The sequence below is a fragment of the Pipra filicauda genome, unplaced genomic scaffold, assembly GCF_003945595.2.
Source record: "Pipra filicauda isolate LSUMZ 115617 unplaced genomic scaffold, ASM394559v2 scaffold413_size774581_pilon, whole genome shotgun sequence".
NCBI lineage: Eukaryota > Metazoa > Chordata > Aves > Passeriformes > Pipridae > Pipra > Pipra filicauda.
This window is the reverse complement of record NW_024104547.1, coordinates 585,275-603,053: the sequence shown is the minus strand read 5'-3', so window position 1 is coordinate 603,053 and position 17,779 is coordinate 585,275. Positions and strand designations below refer to the sequence as shown.

General features: G+C 44.9%; 1 protein-coding gene across 3 annotated transcripts in view; it reads left to right on the top strand.

Moving 5' to 3' along the window:
- CTNNA1 (catenin alpha 1) overlaps window positions 1-17,779 on the top strand; it is a 119,247-nt gene that overhangs the window by 88,118 nt on the left and 13,350 nt on the right. For all 3 annotated transcript variants that reach the window (XM_027745111.2, XM_027745114.2, XM_027745112.2), the window contains 3 exons: window positions 9,243-9,399; window positions 14,580-14,780; window positions 15,876-16,027. In XM_027745111.2, coding sequence (XP_027600912.1) covers window positions 9,243-9,399; window positions 14,580-14,780; window positions 15,876-16,027 — 510 coding nt within the window. The remainder of the gene's footprint in view (window positions 1-9,242; window positions 9,400-14,579; window positions 14,781-15,875; window positions 16,028-17,779) is intronic.

Genomic DNA, 17,779 nt, shown 5'->3' with positions numbered 1-17,779 from the left:
CCACATCTCCTGAAGTGCAGCTGTTAACCTTTGACTTCAGGGATTATGGACAATATATTTAACACACGTTGGAAGCTCTGAGTATCTATAAATGCACAAGGGCTTTAACTGATGGATTTTGGCTTTACAAAGGTCACATCTCTGAACTTCCAAGCCTACACTTTAGATGCTCCACTGCACAGTCTTGCCTTAATTTCAGGGTCGTCACCAAGAGATTAGTAAATGACACTATAGATGTTCATAGCAGTTGAAAGAGTGCTTTTATGTTACATTACATGCTCTCGGGTTGATTCTTTAATGCTCTAAGAGTATTTAAACATGTTGTGAATCCTGAGAGATAATTAGGGGCACTTGTCTAAGCTGTTTTACAAATGGCATCTGTGTTTTCTCCTAACAATAGTTTGTCTTGTGCCAGTGTAAGTGATGCAGCACTTCATCGTCCTCCTCCTCAGCTGCCTCACTCAGCAGTCTCCAAACCTCGGCTATTCTGTAGAATCTCTAAAAGCTTCTAGATATCCAGAACAGCAAACTGGGATTTTATTTCCTTTTTTACATAATTACCTATTTATTTTGCAGTTTATTCCTGATGAGATTTGCAGCTGCTGCTTGATTCCTTTTGGGTGGCCATGCTGAACAAATGAGTGAATTAGGTATAAGATATGGATGAAACCCAACATTATATTCCCCCCCCTTTTTTTTTTTTGGCTTAGGAGGTATTTTTCCGGGAAAACGTTGGATTCAGAATGAGTCAAGTCAGTCAGTAATTATGATAGTCTCAGAAACTCAAGTGACTGTATCAATATCACACAGAAATAAGATGTATGAAGTGTAATTCAAGGTATTGCTGGGGTTGAAAGGATGGAATGGAAATTTAATGCACTTGAGTCCCAGGTAACCTCTTAAATAGTTTAGCTGAGTAGAGGCCATTCTGCGAGTAGGGAATTCCTGGTTAAAGAATGATTTCTGCAGAAATCAATCTGTAGAGTTAATTATAAAAGCTGTATCTCAAATAGAGCCTTTATTCACTCCCTTGCCATCAAGAGCCATTGATCTGGCAGCAGGAGTAAGAAACAGGCAACTCTTCAAACTGGCCAGGGAAAACCTGGAAGTCTTGTTGGTATGGACAAGCAGTGAGTCCTTTGCAGTGTCACCCTTGGGTTCAGACATTCCCATGTTTGAAATCTAGTTCTTTGAGGATGAAGAAGATGCTGAAAATGTTTCATCCAAAAGTCTCTACAGAAGCAGATAGTTAATTTGTGTGGTGTGGCTTTGTTACTGGAAATCAGCTCTTCCTCAGGAGTAACATCTTCCTTTCTATTTGTGGGTCCCCAGCCAATTAGCACAGAAATTAATGTGAAGTTGAAGACTTAATGGGATATTTAGAGCTCCCTTTTGATGGTGCAGGAGGAGCTGTTGGGAAGAGCTGTGCCTGCTCTGGAGCAGCCAGCTGGGTGATTTGTGTTAGCCTGGGTTTACAGGGGAGAAATCAGGCAGCTTCAGGGCGTCACTGATGTTTTCCTCATGAAGCCCTGACTTACAAGCCTGCCTGAATTCTTTCTTTTGAGAGCATACCTTGCTGAAAGTCTGTGCATGGAAGGGGAGCACCTTTGTCCACAGGTCCATGCCTTGCTGGGTGGTGGGGAAACCACCAAGCCAGTCTGGAGGGGGTTAAGATGAAATTTAAAAAAAAAAAAAAAAAAGCTTAACATGACTTTATAATGGAAATGGAAAATTACTGCTGTGGAATGCTTGGAAGAGCTGCCTGTGCATGCATTTGCCTGGCAGAGTGGTGGGGGGGAAGTTTTCTTTGCCTTCTTGCTAAACACAGAGTCTGCCAATGGTGAATTAGGGAAAGATTTTGTTTATCTCCACTCAGAAACCTGGATCCTCGCTCCTAGCTCTGGCTTCTGAGCTCTGTTTCCAAGAAGTACTTGCTTTGGAGCCTGCAAAGGCTGTTTTGTAACAGCATTTTGCATTAAAGATGCCTGAGAAGAGAGCTTAAACCATGGGAGTGTTTCTGATCATGCAAGCTGTAGGTGTTAAAAGCAATAGTGAGAATGCCCCAGCACAGCTCTCGAAAGGGAGGAGAATTCTCCAGCCTTTTGATGTGACAGTCTGTTGTCACTTGAGCTCCTTTTACCAGCTATACGTTGACTTTCTCAGTTTTTACAGCCTCCATGAAGTTCATCTATAGACTCCTAAGCAAAGTGCAGTCAGGCTGGGAGTTCTAAAAAGGAATTATGGAGTAGAATTCCCATCAGGTTGAGTGTTTGCTTCTGCCAGCTAAAGCTGGAGCCCATTGCCCTGGAGTCTAACCATCTCCTGGGAAATGTGCTGCAGGAGGAGACCTGTACCTCCCTGGTGTGGACACACAGGACCTGCTATCCCATCTGGAAGGCAAAGCTGGTTGCCTTTCTCCTCCACAGCCCAAATAGCTCATCCTCCTTAGAAATACTGGGAGGACACCAGGCAGAACCTCTGCCCACCCTCCCCGTGCTCCCTCCATCCCGGAGCGTGGTCAGCACGTGACACTCGAGTGTCACCCATTAAACTGACTCCAGATAATTCCTGGATTAAATTACATTTTAAACAAAAATAAATCGGCTTCTCTCATATTAACATCTTGTTTTAATAATTGCTGTTCCACATCCTTCTATTGCAGTTTTGAAATGCTTGAAAAGCCATTTGCTGCTTATAGATTTCTGATGAGGCAGATGGCTCATATGTGATCACACCTACGGACACACAGCAAAACACCAAAGCCTAAGAATCCCATGGAGAGTTCCAAAAACTTTTGTTTAAAAGTTAGAGTATCGTAGAGAAACAAAAAAAACCCCTCCAATCCACCCCCTCAAATCAACCAAACCCAGATGTGACCAGCAGATTTTGTCCTCCCTGAGCCCTCAGTCACTGCCAGTTCCCTCGTGGCTGTTGGAGAAGAAATCTTAATTTTTCTTGCAGTAAAGACTTAACATCAAACAATTGTCCCCTTTTTTCATCTCTTTGAAAGACTGTCAGATTTTTTGAATGTTCTAACTAGCAGATCTGTCTCCAGACTGTTTAATTACAGGTGCTTGAAACATTTTATTGGCATTGAGTAGAAATGCTTCTATTAAAAACTTAACACTTGAGTTGCAGATTTGTATCACACATTTGTATCCTTGCTGGGAAGAAATGCCAGCACAGGCCAAGACTGACCAGAAAAGATACAATATTAGAAACTTCAGCAGTTACTGATGCATAAAAAGAAGCAATGAACAGGGGAAAGGAATTCAGTTGTGTAGAAGAAGGTGTGTTCATGGGTAAGGACTCCATGTTTCATCACAGGCACAGGATCTGGGGAGTACAGAGGCAGAACAGCTTCCAGAAAAGGCACTGAATCCCTGAAACCCCCAAAGCTTTAGCACTTGAAATCGGTAAAATGCAAAATATAGCAAGATTCCAGAACAAATGGCACCAAAATTCTTTCAGCGTCTAATTTGACTGGCACTACAATATCAGTCCTCAGCCACAAATGAAAATGCTTTTTTCCATATCTGGGGAAGTTGATAGGATAATTATCTATACCTTATATGCAAATAGTCTTTATAGCAAATGCTACTTTGCCAGTATGCTGAACTGGAGAAGGTCATGTTGCTCAGGGGACTGGAGCACCTCCCCTACAGGGGCAGGCTGAGAAAACTGGGGCTGTTCAGCCTGGAGAAGAGAAGGTTGTGTGGAGACCAAGAGCACCTTCCAGTATCTGAGGGGGCCTACAAGGAAGCTGGAGAAGGACTTTGCATCAGGAACTGGAGTGACAGGACAAGGGGGAACGGGTTCAAACTGACAGAGGGGAAGTTTAGGTCAGATAGTAAATAAATTCCTCCCTATGAGGGTGGTGAGGCCCTGGCACAGGTTGCCCAGAGAAGCTGTGGCTGCCTCTGGATCCCTGGATGTGTCCAAGGCCAGGTTAGATGTTGCTTGGAGCAACCTGGGCTAGTGGAAGATGTCCCTGCCATTGGAACAAGATGATCTTTAAGGCCCCTTCCAACCCAAACCATTCTGGGATTCTGTGTTATTCCAGTCTGTATCTGTGGTCGTTCCAGCACTGCCACAACACAAGTATCTCTGCAGAGATCCCTGCAGTCACTCCGTGCATAACTTGCAGGAAAGGAAAGGGCTCAAAGTGCCTTTATACATGGAACAAAGTATTGGAAATCAAAGGAAACTTTTCCTTCTTCTTTTGGTGCATCAACCTCTGTGCACTGGCTGGGCACTGCCATTAGAGCTTCTGAAAGTGTAAAACAATCTGCTGTGTGTTTTGCTCCCAGGCATTTCAGCTCATCAGAGCCTGCAGAGTGCTTTTTGCTGTATTCAAGTACATGGAGGGGTAGCACACACAGGCAGGGGGATGCAAACCTGGCCTTGCATGTAACTGGAAGCGACTTAAATGTCCTGCTTATAAACCATTTTTTCCATTTGGAGTAAAATGCAATTAGGAGCAGGGAAGGAGACATGAGTAGGGTGACATGGAGGTAACTTTGGCATCTTGTGTATGTGAAATTAAATTATGAGCAGCTTCTTAGAACTGCCAGTAAGCAAGCCATGCTTTCTTCATTACAGAAAAATGCAGGCATTAAAACCCACCTGGGCAAGGGCAGAATCCTGGCTGGGCTCAGCTGGTGTGGCAGCTTTGGTGGTAAGGTCAGGAATTTGTTTGGTGACCATTTGGAAAGATCTGATTCCAGAATTGTGCTATACCTCTATCTCCTTATCACAAGAGTGCTCTGTGAGGCAGCAGTGAAATCAAGCACCCAAGGGAGCACCCAAGGCTCCCTTCCACATACTCCTGAGTAAAACTGGTTTCACACCCCCATGGGGGCATGGTTTGTGTGTGTCACTTCTTCCTCGTCCCCTGAGATGAGAGCTGATGGGTAGGGGCCTGTTTTATAGCTTTTTCTTTTTTACAAATGCAAATTATCCCAAATTTGAGGGCCACGGAGCTACTTCCCAACTCATTACCCAAATGCCACAAGAAATCTGGTAAATCAAGGCTTTGTATGAAACAACCCAAGTGAGTTATTTAGGAACTGCAGATGTTTTGGTTGTAAAGAAAAGGTGTGTAGTGAGGGGAAAGGGCTGAGTGTTTGCTTTAGAGCTTGTGAAACTGAAAAACGCCTCCTTGTTGAGGCACAGTAACATCCTGAAACCCACCCTGCAGGAAACAGGCAAAGCTAAATCAGCTGCAGAAAGAACAGTCTCCTGGGAAGAGCAGCGGATCCTTATCAAAAAGACTGAGGCAAAAAGTAAAAACTGAGATGGAGAGGAGTGGGGGTCACAGCCCTGGTGTGCCCTGAGCCTGGAGTGAGATACAACGGTGGGGAATGCCGTGCAAATAGATGGGTGATAGGTTTCTTTTCCCAAAGGGTGTTCCTTCCTTTGGCTGTGCCAGCCAGGTGTTCTTTGGAGGAACACCACCATGTGTGAGAGCTCTCCTCGAGCCTCTCTCAGTCTCTCGGATGAGGTGCTATAAAGGTGAGGCAGGAAGCCATCCTAAATTAAGCCTAAAAAAATGAATTCTGGCTGACTCAGTGGCTCTAATTTACCCACAAGTTTTTCTGAGGTTCAGGTGTTTTCTGTCCTGGAATAGTTTTGCTTTTTAAGAGTTTCTGGGCAAAGTAGCTGCAGTAGCTCCTCCACAGACAGGAGTCACTGTACAGGGAGCCTTGGAGAGCCCTGCCCTGCAAAAGGATAAGGATACAACCAGTATCTGACATCCTTAGTTTCAATAGGGAAAATAAACCCAGAAAAAAAGCAGCAGTTTCCTCCCATGCAAGGGATTAGAAGAGGACTTGAGGTACAGATTGAGACATCAGTTGGAAGTCTTTGGAATCCTGAGCCTCCCCAGTCTCGGGGTGTTGCCAAGGCCTGGCTGCTGCCTCGGGAAGCTGTGAGGTGCAGGAGAGCAGCTCCAAGGAACCCTCTGGAAGCATGTTATGGAGCGTGGAGCTGTCTGACTTGAGCAGTGCAATCGCTACATGAAACAAAGCACCGATAAAAATAGTGTGTTTTCTTGCCATGCTTCATTTCCTTCTGGATGGTCTCAAAATGTCCCTGTTTGATTCTTTTCTTTGTACAACTTCAGTGAGTCATTGTGATCGCAGTGCTCTGGCAGCATTTTGAAAAGCTCTGAAATACAGAATATTTCCCTGAAATTGCCAAATGTTTTACATGGAAGTGGCTACATTTCGGGTAGCCTGGACACGGTCTTCCTATTTTTTTTTTAACTCTATATACCTGCTTCATGTGAGAGTTACTCATATTTTAAAATAATTGCCCCAATGCTTCATGTTTTTTGGAGAAGCAATAGTGTACTGTGATCACTCCCTTGCCCTTAAAAAGTGTTCCCTCCTCCCCCTGACTGTTCATTTTTAGATAATAAAGGAATCATAGTCCTGCTCTGTATACAGACTATTTAAGATCCAGCATCCCTCTCCTTTTCCCATGTCTCTCTAAGCATCTTTGGAAAATAAATCCATCACTCTGCTGGATACCAAGTGCCCTGTAAGAGTGTATTCACTGGAATAGATCATGTACAGGGCGTTATCACTAATCCCTGGGACATTTCCTCGAGCAGAAGTGTGAGACACGTCCAGGATGACTTGCCCACATGAATGCAAAGCTCTCCATAGAGTGAAGGCTTTTATCACCCTGCTAAAGCTGCATGTTATAGCCACTCTGCACACTGAGATGGGGTATGTGCTATAAAAAAGGACTATTGAACTGTGTTTGCTGCCCTGAATTTCTCCCTGAGCACACACATACCTGGATGGGTTTCCTAAGCTGTAGGCTTGTCTTTAGCTCCGTGGTATCCCTTGATAACCTTCAATATCCCCACCAGCTTTCCTCATCTGTAGCATTGCTTTCCTAATGCAGGACATGTCTGCCTGTGGGGGAGATATTACACACTAGTTTTACTTGGTCATTTTTGTAAAACACATTTGCCTTGGCCATACATTTTTGCTGTAATATATAAAAAAATAAACTTTTTCCTTTTTGGACGAGCTACCTGCTGGGAGGAGGATGGTGCAGATTGTGCCTCCTGCATTTGGATGTGGTGAGGATGCACAGGTTGAGTTTCAGGGGCAGTTGCTGGGCCCTGTATCTATGACAGCTCTGCCATTACCTGTGATGAGGTGCTTAACGTGGGCATCTGGGCTTGACATGCACTGCTGGCAAAGATTAATTGTCCAGACAGATGCTGCCGTCCAGACAAACATCTCACAGGTACACAGGCCATATGTTCCTTCAGCATTAGTGCTGCCCTGTCTCAGTGCCTGAAGGATACTTTATATCTGATATTGGCCAAGGCAGTTAGAGAGGAGCAGAGAAAATGTCCTGACCCTTGGTATCACCATCGTCTCTGTCTCAGTAGTCACAGCTTCTAGCAGGATAAAAGCTGAGGTCAGGTTTCTGCAGCATTGTCTGGTTTATCTTTTCTGTTTCCAGGACACTTGGTTTTTGGATTTATCTTCATAAAACCGTGGCTGTCTAGATTTTGATTGATAGGTGGTTAATTCATTACCTCCATCACACCGGGGCAAGAGATGGCAGTGGCTAGACGTGGCCAGGATGGCTTGCCCACATGAGTGCGAAGCTCTCCACAGAGTGAAGAGTTTTGTCAGCCCTGCTAAAGCTGCCTGTTGTGGCCTCTAGAGCAAAGGACAGATTTACCTTTCTAAAACTTCTGTTTCTGTCTGATTTTAAATTTTAAGCATCATTTTCGTAGGTGTCACAAGGCTTTTAGGGGGCTTTCAGGACACCCATGATTTTAACAGACAGTGTGAGTGAGGGTGGCAGCAGGTCCCCCTCTGAGGGACCTGCTGACTCCTGCAGGTGCCATGCAGAAGGGGTGGCAGGAGCAAGGGCAGCAGCAGAGGGGACCCCACGTTGTTGGTGAAGGACAGGACAGGGTTCAGAGGTGTGTGCATCCCCACAGGCCCCTGAACAGATGCTGCTCAGGTCACATTGCTTCTCCCATTTGTCTGTGTTATCAAACCCATCGAGCTGGGTTTGATTTGTGACCCAGACTCACAGCCTCCATCTCCAGAGGCAGGATGGCAGCGTGGAGAGCAGCCCAGCTTTTCCGTGGATTTTCCTGAGTCGCTGCTAATTCCTGGCATCCCTTGGGTGAATCAACCTCCTTCTCCTGATTCATTCAGTGCCATCCCGACACGTTTGACACCACCATCATTTTCATGTTTAGTGAGTTATATATTTTTTTAAATGCTTTGTGACACTTTTAAATGAAGCAGGTAGAGAAAGTAGATTTTGGAAAAGCAGGAACATCTGGTGCTTGCATGTTTTGGTCGGCAACTTTGTGAAATTAATACAGTCCTAGAGAAGAAAAATTACACGTTGAAGTTGGAAGTTAATTAGCTCTGACTCTCAGGTGCTTGGGAACAAGGCTGGGATTGTCACGTCGCTCTGACTGCGGATGGTTTCTCACACCTGGCACCTCTCCAGGTGGTTCTGCTGGGACCAGTGCAGCAGGAGCAGGCTGCTGAGGTTGCTTCCTTCCCACACCCAAAAGAGGCTTTTGTGGTCGTTTAACTGACCAATTAGTTGGCACAACATAATGCATAGGAAAACAAGGTCTTAGGGTTTGAAGGTTAGTAGGGGATATTCAGATGGAGCATCTCCTCCTGTTCCCTGGCTAATCTGGCTCGTTCACAGCCACAGCAGAAATCTGAAGATAATATAACAAGTAGTTGCAAAATCCAGAGTAAAGCTTTAAGAAAAAGGGATAAATCAAAATTTATCTTTAATTTTGTATTTACATATTGTTTCTACTTCAGACTGTGTAAGATTAATCCTTTTTTGACCTTTTTACTCAGTTTTTGGCAAGTAGCTTAGGAAATGCAGCCTCCAGTGTACTAAATATCATCCTGTCCAAAATACTTAACAACACAGCCTGCACTCAGAAAGCAACACCTTGTTACCATGAGCTGTTAAAGACAGGTGAAACCAGCTCTTGTGAACACTTGCCAAGTGATTTTGCTTCTAGTAACTAACCATAATAAATGTCGAAGCAGGTATGAGTTGGATGTGAGAGCAACAAAATTAAACACTTTTGTGTTTAAACATCATGTTCCTCAAAACTTATTAAACTTGCTTTGTCTGCTGTGAAGTTCATTGGATAAACATACAGAAGGTAATTGTTTCGTTGGGATATGTTTTAAAACTCCAGAGGTGTTTTACAGGTCATTAATGCTGCACTGGCTCTGGCTGCTAAGCCCCAAAGCAAGCTGGCTCAGGAAAACATGGATCTCTTCAAAGAGCAGTGGGAGAGGCAAGTCCGAGTGCTGACGGATGCTGTGGATGACATCACTTCCATTGATGACTTCCTGGCTGTATCAGGTAACCAGGCCTGCAATCTCAGAAACATTCGGTCTCCTAAGTGAGCTTATTCTTGCAAACCAGTGGGTTTGACATGTTCTGAAGTCTTCCTGGTTTTGGAAGGGGTGGTGTTGGTACATCTCACCTGGTAAGTGTCATCTTCTGCTGAGCGAGGTGTGAGACTGCAGCAGGAGATCTGTGCTCAAGGAGAAGACACTTTATGTCTCAAGATTTGGAATTGCTGGCTGAACTAATGATGAATTATCACCTAGCTACTGCAGCCAAGCCTCAGCAGGAACTTTGGGGGAAATAGAACATAATTATGGTCAAGGTAGGAACTAACAAAAAAGATGATCCCTCAGTTCACTTCAGACTCTTTTTATGTAAACAAAACTGAGTATCAAACCATGGTCGTACAAGTTAATTAAAGTAAAACGTGACTTGTTTTTATCCAGGTCAGCTTTAGTAAAGTTTTAACAGTTTTTTAAAAAGATTGGATCATTATAATAGATTAATAATTGCATATGACAAAGTGCTTGCCAAGATAATCCATTTTATCAGCATTCTTGATAAAGACCCACTATTAGCTGCCGTGACCTAAAAATAATGGAGGCATTTTTATTTCCATGTCCTTTAATTCTGCTCTAATCAGAGGACATGGAGATGTAACCGTGTGAATTGTGACTGCAATTGTGTTCACAAATCACCACTACAAACTGGGGGTCTGATTTCCTTGGTGCAAGCAGGTTTGGGCATTTCAAGTGACCTAAAACCTCCAGCTGTAAAGAGAGACATCACAGGAAGATGTGTGGAGTCAGAAGTACCAGGTGAACATAGAAAAGGTAGTTGAAAAATTAAGGTCCTGAATTAAAAGACTATTTTTTTTTAATTGTTAAAAAAAAGGAGAGAGAGAAAACCCAAGCGAAACAAAAAAACCCAACCCAAGTGGTGTTTCTGTGATGAGTCACCTGCATTATCACACGTGTTGTACTGCGGTTCCCTGGGTTCTGAATAAAAATTTCTCTTTGCTATGAGTTTGCATAAACTTATTAGGCAATTGAATAGCTGAGCTCTTTGTCTCTGTCTGCGCTGGCTGGGGCAGCAGGAGCTGCAGTGGCACAGCTGTGAGGAGCCTATTTCTGGGGAAATATATTTAGAGGGAATTGTGTGCTGAAGTTTGAGGCTCCGCTTGGAGCTTGCCCACAATTGTACAAACATTTTAAAGAGGAGAAGCTGTCAGTCCCTGCAAGCACAGCCTGTGTAGAGCTGCTGAGCTGCATCCCACTGGCAGGTGAGCCTCCAAAGGGATCAGGGCACTGGCACTGAGGGATCAGCACCCTTGTGCAGGCCACTCGAGGAGATGGGAGCTCTGCTTTTGGGGTTGTGGTGTTGGCCCTGCTGGGGTGCTCTGCAGAGTTCCAAGGGCTTGGCAATAAGCAGGGAATGTTTCTTTTCTGGGATGGTGACAGTCTGACTCAGAGGAGAGTTCACCACCCAAAATGAAGCCCTGGAAATGTACTTTGAAGCTACTCTAGGTGCTCAAATGCATTCAGTAATTATTTATATGTGCTATGTTATCAGAGAGATGGTAGAAAAATATTAAAGCAATAAATATTGTTTTAAATATTATTTGTTTGAACTTTGATAAATGTTTTCCATATAAATGCCACAAGTCCAATTCATCTGCTAAAAGTCTGAACTCCTCTTTGGATAAAATTGTGGCAGATATGATTTATACCAAGTGCTGTTTGGGGTTATTAGAATGTTTGTATCAGTTACTAACTGGGATGTAAGCAGAATTTAAAAGAGTTCTTGTGAGTCTATGTGTGTGTGTATATAGAAATATATATAAGAACCACCCCACATTCCTACAATGTGGTGTGCTGTCCATCATGAAAGGAATGCTTCACTGTTCAGCTTATGCTACAGAATGGTAGTAAAGGCTTGATGAGAGAGACGTTGGGTTTAGATAACAGCAGAACATCATGGAAGAAGGATCCTTCAATGCACAGTGTTTCAGGCTACAGCATTTTAAGAAGGGTATAGCAGAGGGGCCCCATTGAGTTAGGACAGAGTCTGGGGATGGCTCACTGTCAGGGCACAGGAGATGAATGGCAGAGGAGCCCTGTGGCCTAAAGATCTTTTCTATGTGCTCCCAACCATGAGGGATGTGCAGCTCAGGGAGCTTCAGCATCAGAGGTGCCGCTTACTGAACAGCCCTTGACAGATTTTTCTCATTTAAGCTGGTGTTAGTTGTTCTTTCGACCATTATAAACCGCTGGCACCTCCATCCTCCCGTGTGGGTTTCCCAGCTGGAAGTGTGCTCTGTGTGAAGAACCTCCTTGTTTTGGCAGTGTCGCCTCTTCGCTTCATTTGATGCCCCTACTTGTAGTAGAAGATGGTGAAGAGGCTTTTTCCCTCCTCTCTTTCTTCATGCAGTTTGTAAATGCACAGAGTTAGTTCTGCTTTGTCAGTCATCTGTCTCTTGACTGCGCGGTCTTTGCCCGTTTCATTATTTCTCATTTCAGAGCTCTTCTGTACCTTCTGTAATTCTTACCCCTCTTATCTGTGCCTTCCCGAAGCACTCTGGGTGTGTTGGTGTGCCTGCTATCTCTGTTCTTTGGAGCAGTTGCTGATAGCACCATGTAATTGTCAAATTCAGTGTTCTGAAATTACCTGGATCTCCTTTGAAATCCTTTTAAAAAAACATTCCATTTGCTGCCTTCTGTTCCTCCGCTGCTGACAGAGAGGTTTATGCCAGAGATTGCCCATCTCAGTGGAACTATTTTCCTGAAGAGCCTCCCGATGAATATTGCCTGGGCCCGCTGATTGTCCTTCTCGTTACAAGATGAGCACTGTCTTTACGAGTGTCTGAACACTCCAGGGTTGGCTCCATGACCGCGTCTGCCGGCACTGCTGCTTGACCTGGTTCCTCCAGTGCCCCGTGGAACAGAGGTTCCAGCATGGAAATTGTGCTAAGACGCAGCAAAGGAGCACAGTTGTATTTGTGCATCTATGGCTTCATCTCCCAACTGCTGCACTTACATTTTGATGTCCTGTAGCCCCCAGACTCCTTCACAGACAGTTTGGAAAGGGATTGCTTAGTCCCTTTAATGTGGAGGTGGGTGGAGGTGGAAGGTGTTTAGTGGGGGTGGATTGAGGATTGACAGTCGCGGGAGACTTTATATTCTGTAGCTTTTCACAGTTTAATGTATTTCCTTGTTTGGTCTAAAAATCATTTCTGTTGAAAAACTATCTTTTCTCTCACCTTGTTTCCCAACCACACCATTTTCTCTACAGTTATTTTGATGGGTCAAATTCCCTTCACCATTGCTATGTGCTGTTGCTGTGAGATGTTTCTCCAGCTCAGCAGGAGGAGTTGGTTTTGATGCAGGATGATGTTCTCCCGTCCCCAGAGGTGCTGGTGGTGAACCTGCACATCAACATTTCCTGGGCTCTGCCACCCCAGCCTCAGCAGATGGCATTTGGCACCAGCCACTGGTGTCCGTGTGCCTGTAGGACAGGTGTATTTACAAGCACACGGCAGGGTGTCAGATCTTGTCTGTTACCATCCAGCTGGAGAGTGTAACCAGAGTGGATGCACCTGACAGCCCTGCACTTCCCCAGGCCCTTTGCAGGCTGCCCCATGGGTTATCTTCCTCTGGAAGTGACTTTCTGGCCACTTCGTCTGCAAAAGACTTTAAATGATCAGCAGACATTTAAATATTCACCTTCATTTTGTCCGTGCCTTTTATTAAAGTTCAGATAATCCAAAGAGGCTTTTAAATGGTCTGTGGCTTAATTTATTCATTAAGGAATTGAAGCAATAAACAGTCTGTTTTGGCCTGGCGCCGAAGCCTTTTCTGTGGGCTGTCTCCTCTTTAAATACCCTCCCTGCTCCTCGCTGAGGCTCCTGTGCCTTGGCTGCCTGTTCACTGACTTGTCACATCACTAATGAACCTGGGCTTCTCTCTCCCAGGGCCACATTCTGCCCTCAGCTGAACCTGTTCAGGCTGAGTTGCTTCAGAGGGATTTCACAAGTGTCGTTTTTGTCCAGGTTACTTACAGAAGTCTCGCAATATTGCACCTGGCTCTGTTAATTTTATGTAAATCAGGCATAACTTCCCACAGCAACCCTTTCAGGCAGTTCCTCCAAATCCTCTATCAGCCAACTCTGTGAGCTTCTTGTCTCTACAAACTCTTGCTAAATGGCTCTTTTACTACCTGCAGAGGGAATAAAAGCCACTTGCAGGGGTTGGCAGTGTAGAATGATTAAGTCAATGGTAAGTAACGCTGGAAACTGTTTTAAGTGACAGAGCAGAAATGTTTCCAAGTTGGTTTCTTACCAAGCAGCCCAAATGCTGGTCTTGGAAGGTGATATCAAAGCACTGGTACTGATACATTGAAGAGGTCTCTAACAGAGTTTGCAAGTCTCTCATGACAGTTTGGGAGATCTTTTGGATAGGTTTCCCCAAATGAGGATCCCAATCTCTTTAGGCATCTTCAGAAATCTCTTAAGAGGTTTTACTCATTTTGGGCTTCTTGGACTTGGTAAATGGGGGGAAATATCTCTGTATAAAAAAGAAAACGAATATTGAAAAGTAAATTGCAAACAGAGGTCTTGGCTTTATTTTTTTTTGTTTTCTGAAGAGGCAGTGAGTACTCAGTGGCTGGAATGCTTTCCCCATAATTCATCACATACATGACGTGTCTCAAATTGGAATGGGGGACTAACAGTGTAATATTCTCTGATGGTATGTGTGTGGTTGTTGGAAAACACTGTGGAGGAAGCTAGAAACATGCAACAAATGCCCTGGTCTATTAGAGTGTTGAGTGGATTAGGTGTGGTGCTGGGGAGGTGCCTCATCGACCCACGCCCGTGGAATGATGGGGGAGTGGTTTGCAGGTATTTGGACTTGGGCAGTCCAGGGGAGGAATATACAAAGAAGCACACTAGGGGAGAATTCAGCTTTCCTGTTGGTAACATTGAGTACAAAAAGGGCCAGTTGGGGGATGGACTGATGACTTTTTGACACCTACTTTGGAAGAGCAACTGTTTGCTGGTCATAGTGAGCTTAAAAATCAATTCTTGACAGCATCTCCATGGAGGTTTTATAGAGCAGGTCCCAGACTGAGCACTTGTGATGCTGATAACGGAAAAGAAGATATTGCTGTCTAAATCCTGCTTCTTTTACCACCAGAGAATCACATTTTAGAAGATGTAAACAAATGTGTGATTGCTCTCCAAGAAAAGGATGTTGATGGCTTAGACCGCACAGCGGGCGCGATCCGGGGCCGCGCCGCCCGAGTCATTCATGTGGTCACGTCGGAAATGGACAACTACGAACCTGGAGTCTACACAGAGAAGGTGTTGGAAGCAACCAAGCTACTCTCCAACACAGGTAAGGGTCACTTACTCCCAGGAGTCCTCAAGTCGTGTTGTTTGAAAACATGTGGGCAGCTGGGTACTGATGTACCTGTGAAATCTGTTAAAGGCTCAATTTACTGTAATGAAAATTAGTGGGAGTTACTTGCAGAGCTGTTTCACAGTGAGAAGTGTAATTTTGTTGTGTGGATTGGCTTAAAGCTCAGCAGTGCACGAGGTGTCCCTGCGTGTGCTCGATGTAATGGACTGAGCTGGGGGAAGCAAAAACACTGGGAATGAGTCCCAAACGGCTCATTCCGTGATGGCTTGAAAGTTGTGCTGGGATTGTCTTGGAGTGTTGGACCAGGGTCTGAAGGTGTTCAGGATCCAGAAGGAACATCACACTGGCCCACCAGAGTAAATTTGGGGTAATGATTAGGGTAAATTTTGTAGAGTATCTTTACAACGTTTAAAAAAGCATTGTAGGTTGCAGTGCCCCACACCTGAACACCAAATTGGGGTGTTTCCTCTGAACTAGCTGCTGACATCCACACAGGGTAAGGAAGGGTTCTGGTTGCTTCAGTGAGTGCTCTGCCAACAACTAGATGTTGGTTTTGCTTTAATTACTTTGATGAAGAATCAAGGGTGACACTGAAGAAACAGCAAACTGTAACTGGCTCTGGGATGTTCTTCCTGGGGCACAATGAGTCACTGAAATGCAGCAGTACAACCTGCCCCCTTCCAGTGCCTTCTTAAACTTGAGTTTCCTGGTGGTAATATTATTTTTTTCCCAGAAAAATGATGTACATCTACAGGGAACATCAAATAAACGCTTAATAATTTTATCCCACAGTTTCTAAGGACTTCTCTGGGTGTTTCCTCCTTGTCCACTAGACAGGTGTGATAAACTTGTCACAATTGTGATAAATTTTGGTGGAGAAAACACCAAATAGCAGCAGTGTAAGGAGAAATGGAAGTGGATTAAGACTTGAGCTCCTGTAACAAATGTTTTGAATTTAAACGGAACAGCTTCCAGGGATAGTTAGAAGTGAGGCACACACACTGCTACGGGAGTGTGAAGCAGAAGGTGGCACTGGGGTGGGGACTGACTTGTGTCGTGTTCCGAGCTCAGTTATGCCGCGGTTTACGGAGCAAGTGGAGGCTGCTGTGGAAGCCCTGAGCTCAGACCCCGCTCAGCCAATGGATGAGAACGAGTTTATCGACGCTTCCCGGCTGGTCTACGATGGGATCCGGGATATCAGGAAAGCCGTGCTGATGATCCGGGTGAGCACAACTTACCTCGACAGCTTCCCGCGTTTCCTCTGCTTCCCCTGCCTGCGCCGAACTGACAGCCAGCGGTATAATTGAGAGCAGACAGCAGAAGATTTTCATTTAGCTCCTATTAACATTCAGAGTCTTAAAACTGCTAATCACTGTGGAGCACTTGAGCAGTACGGTTTGATTCAAATTCATTACCCAGATCTGAGCATCGATGATAGTTGTGATGCTAAATACCCTTCACGCATCTTTTGTAATCTCATGGTAATGCCTTGCTCGTTAATGTGCTAAAATCAGTGACCTTTAAGTTAACAACAGCAAATGAATTCGGAACTGTAGATGCTTGTTGATAGTTTGAGAGCTTAGAAATAAAACCTAATGGCTCTTTATTAAGTAAATTTTAAGAATTAATGCTGGTTGGTCAAAAGCAAGTTGAGATGAGGTCGGTGGGTAGTTCCTGGAGCGTGTAGTTTGTTAATTGGCTAACCTGGGTGAACAGGGGCAGCTCACGGAGGCCTTGTGTCTTGTGTTGTTACATGGTTCAGGTGCAATGAGTGTGACTTGGAAGCCCTAATTCCTGGCAGGTCAGGCAGCGTTCAGCTGTTGGGAGCAGAAAGACTCCTGCAGTTGGTTGAAGGGATGCAGAAAAGAAAGTTCTCATTGAAGCTGATCTATGGGCCTATTTCTTGAATCTTAGTGGGGCAAAAATGAGCAGAAGCCAGACACAGAAAAAACAAATACTGGGAGTTTATTCCTTTTTTTTTCCTTCTTTTCCTTGTACTTCTCTGACTCTGAGAAACTGCCTTCATCTTTCAGAGTGGTAACCATGGCAGATGCAGTTTGGTGATAGGTAAATTAAGGTTGTACAGCCCCAGAATATGTGTGATTACGGTAACCATTGCAATAGTGTCTTCCACGTCTGCTGCTTAAAGCAAAGGGTCAGATGACAAAGAACAAAAGCAGTAACCACATATGCGCTCTGCGTGGAATTTTTTTCAAACTCACTCAGGATTTATAGACAAGCAATGTTAGATGAAGATATCAGTGCCTTCCTGCTATGCAGACAAACCAATTTGATTCCCCCCCTGCTGAAGTCCTCGTTACTCAGGACATGGAGGCCTGGCTGCCAATTCCACATGGCAGTAATTAGCCGAGCTGGCGGTGCCAGGATTCCTGACGTTCCCCCTGTGCCGCGGCTCCGAGGTGATGTCAGGGTGCCACGGCTCCACTGCAGCTGCCAGCAGCCCAAGGCAGCTCCCTGGTGACACAGCAGCGACCTGTCAAGGAGTTCAAATGTTGGCATTTGTCATCCAAAGGGTTTATTTTAGGATGAAGGAGCCATCCGGGTGGGGATCCCAGGCCACCACTTCGCCGGGTCTCGGTGTAGCTCCTCTCGCCGGGGTGCAGCTGAGCTCGGCAGGGCCAGGGAGCTGCTTCAGTGGCACTTGTTCTTTACAGGGACCAGCAGGAAAAGTCACTCAGACACCTCTTTTTTGTGTCTATGCAGTGTATTTTCAAAGCTGGAATCTCACTGTTGAAGAGAAGCTCTTCCCTCTCTCCCTGCGCCCCAGGCAGCCGCTCGTCGCCACAGAGGAGTCTCTGCCCTTGGTGGCAGGTTGAAAGGCAGAATTACACTTTGTGTATCCCCAGAGGGATGGATGGGCAGAGGGAGGAGGCTTGAGGCTCACAAACAGTTTGTAAACATACAACAGAACTGTTTCCTTTATGTTTTTTAATGTTTTTTTAAATATTGATATC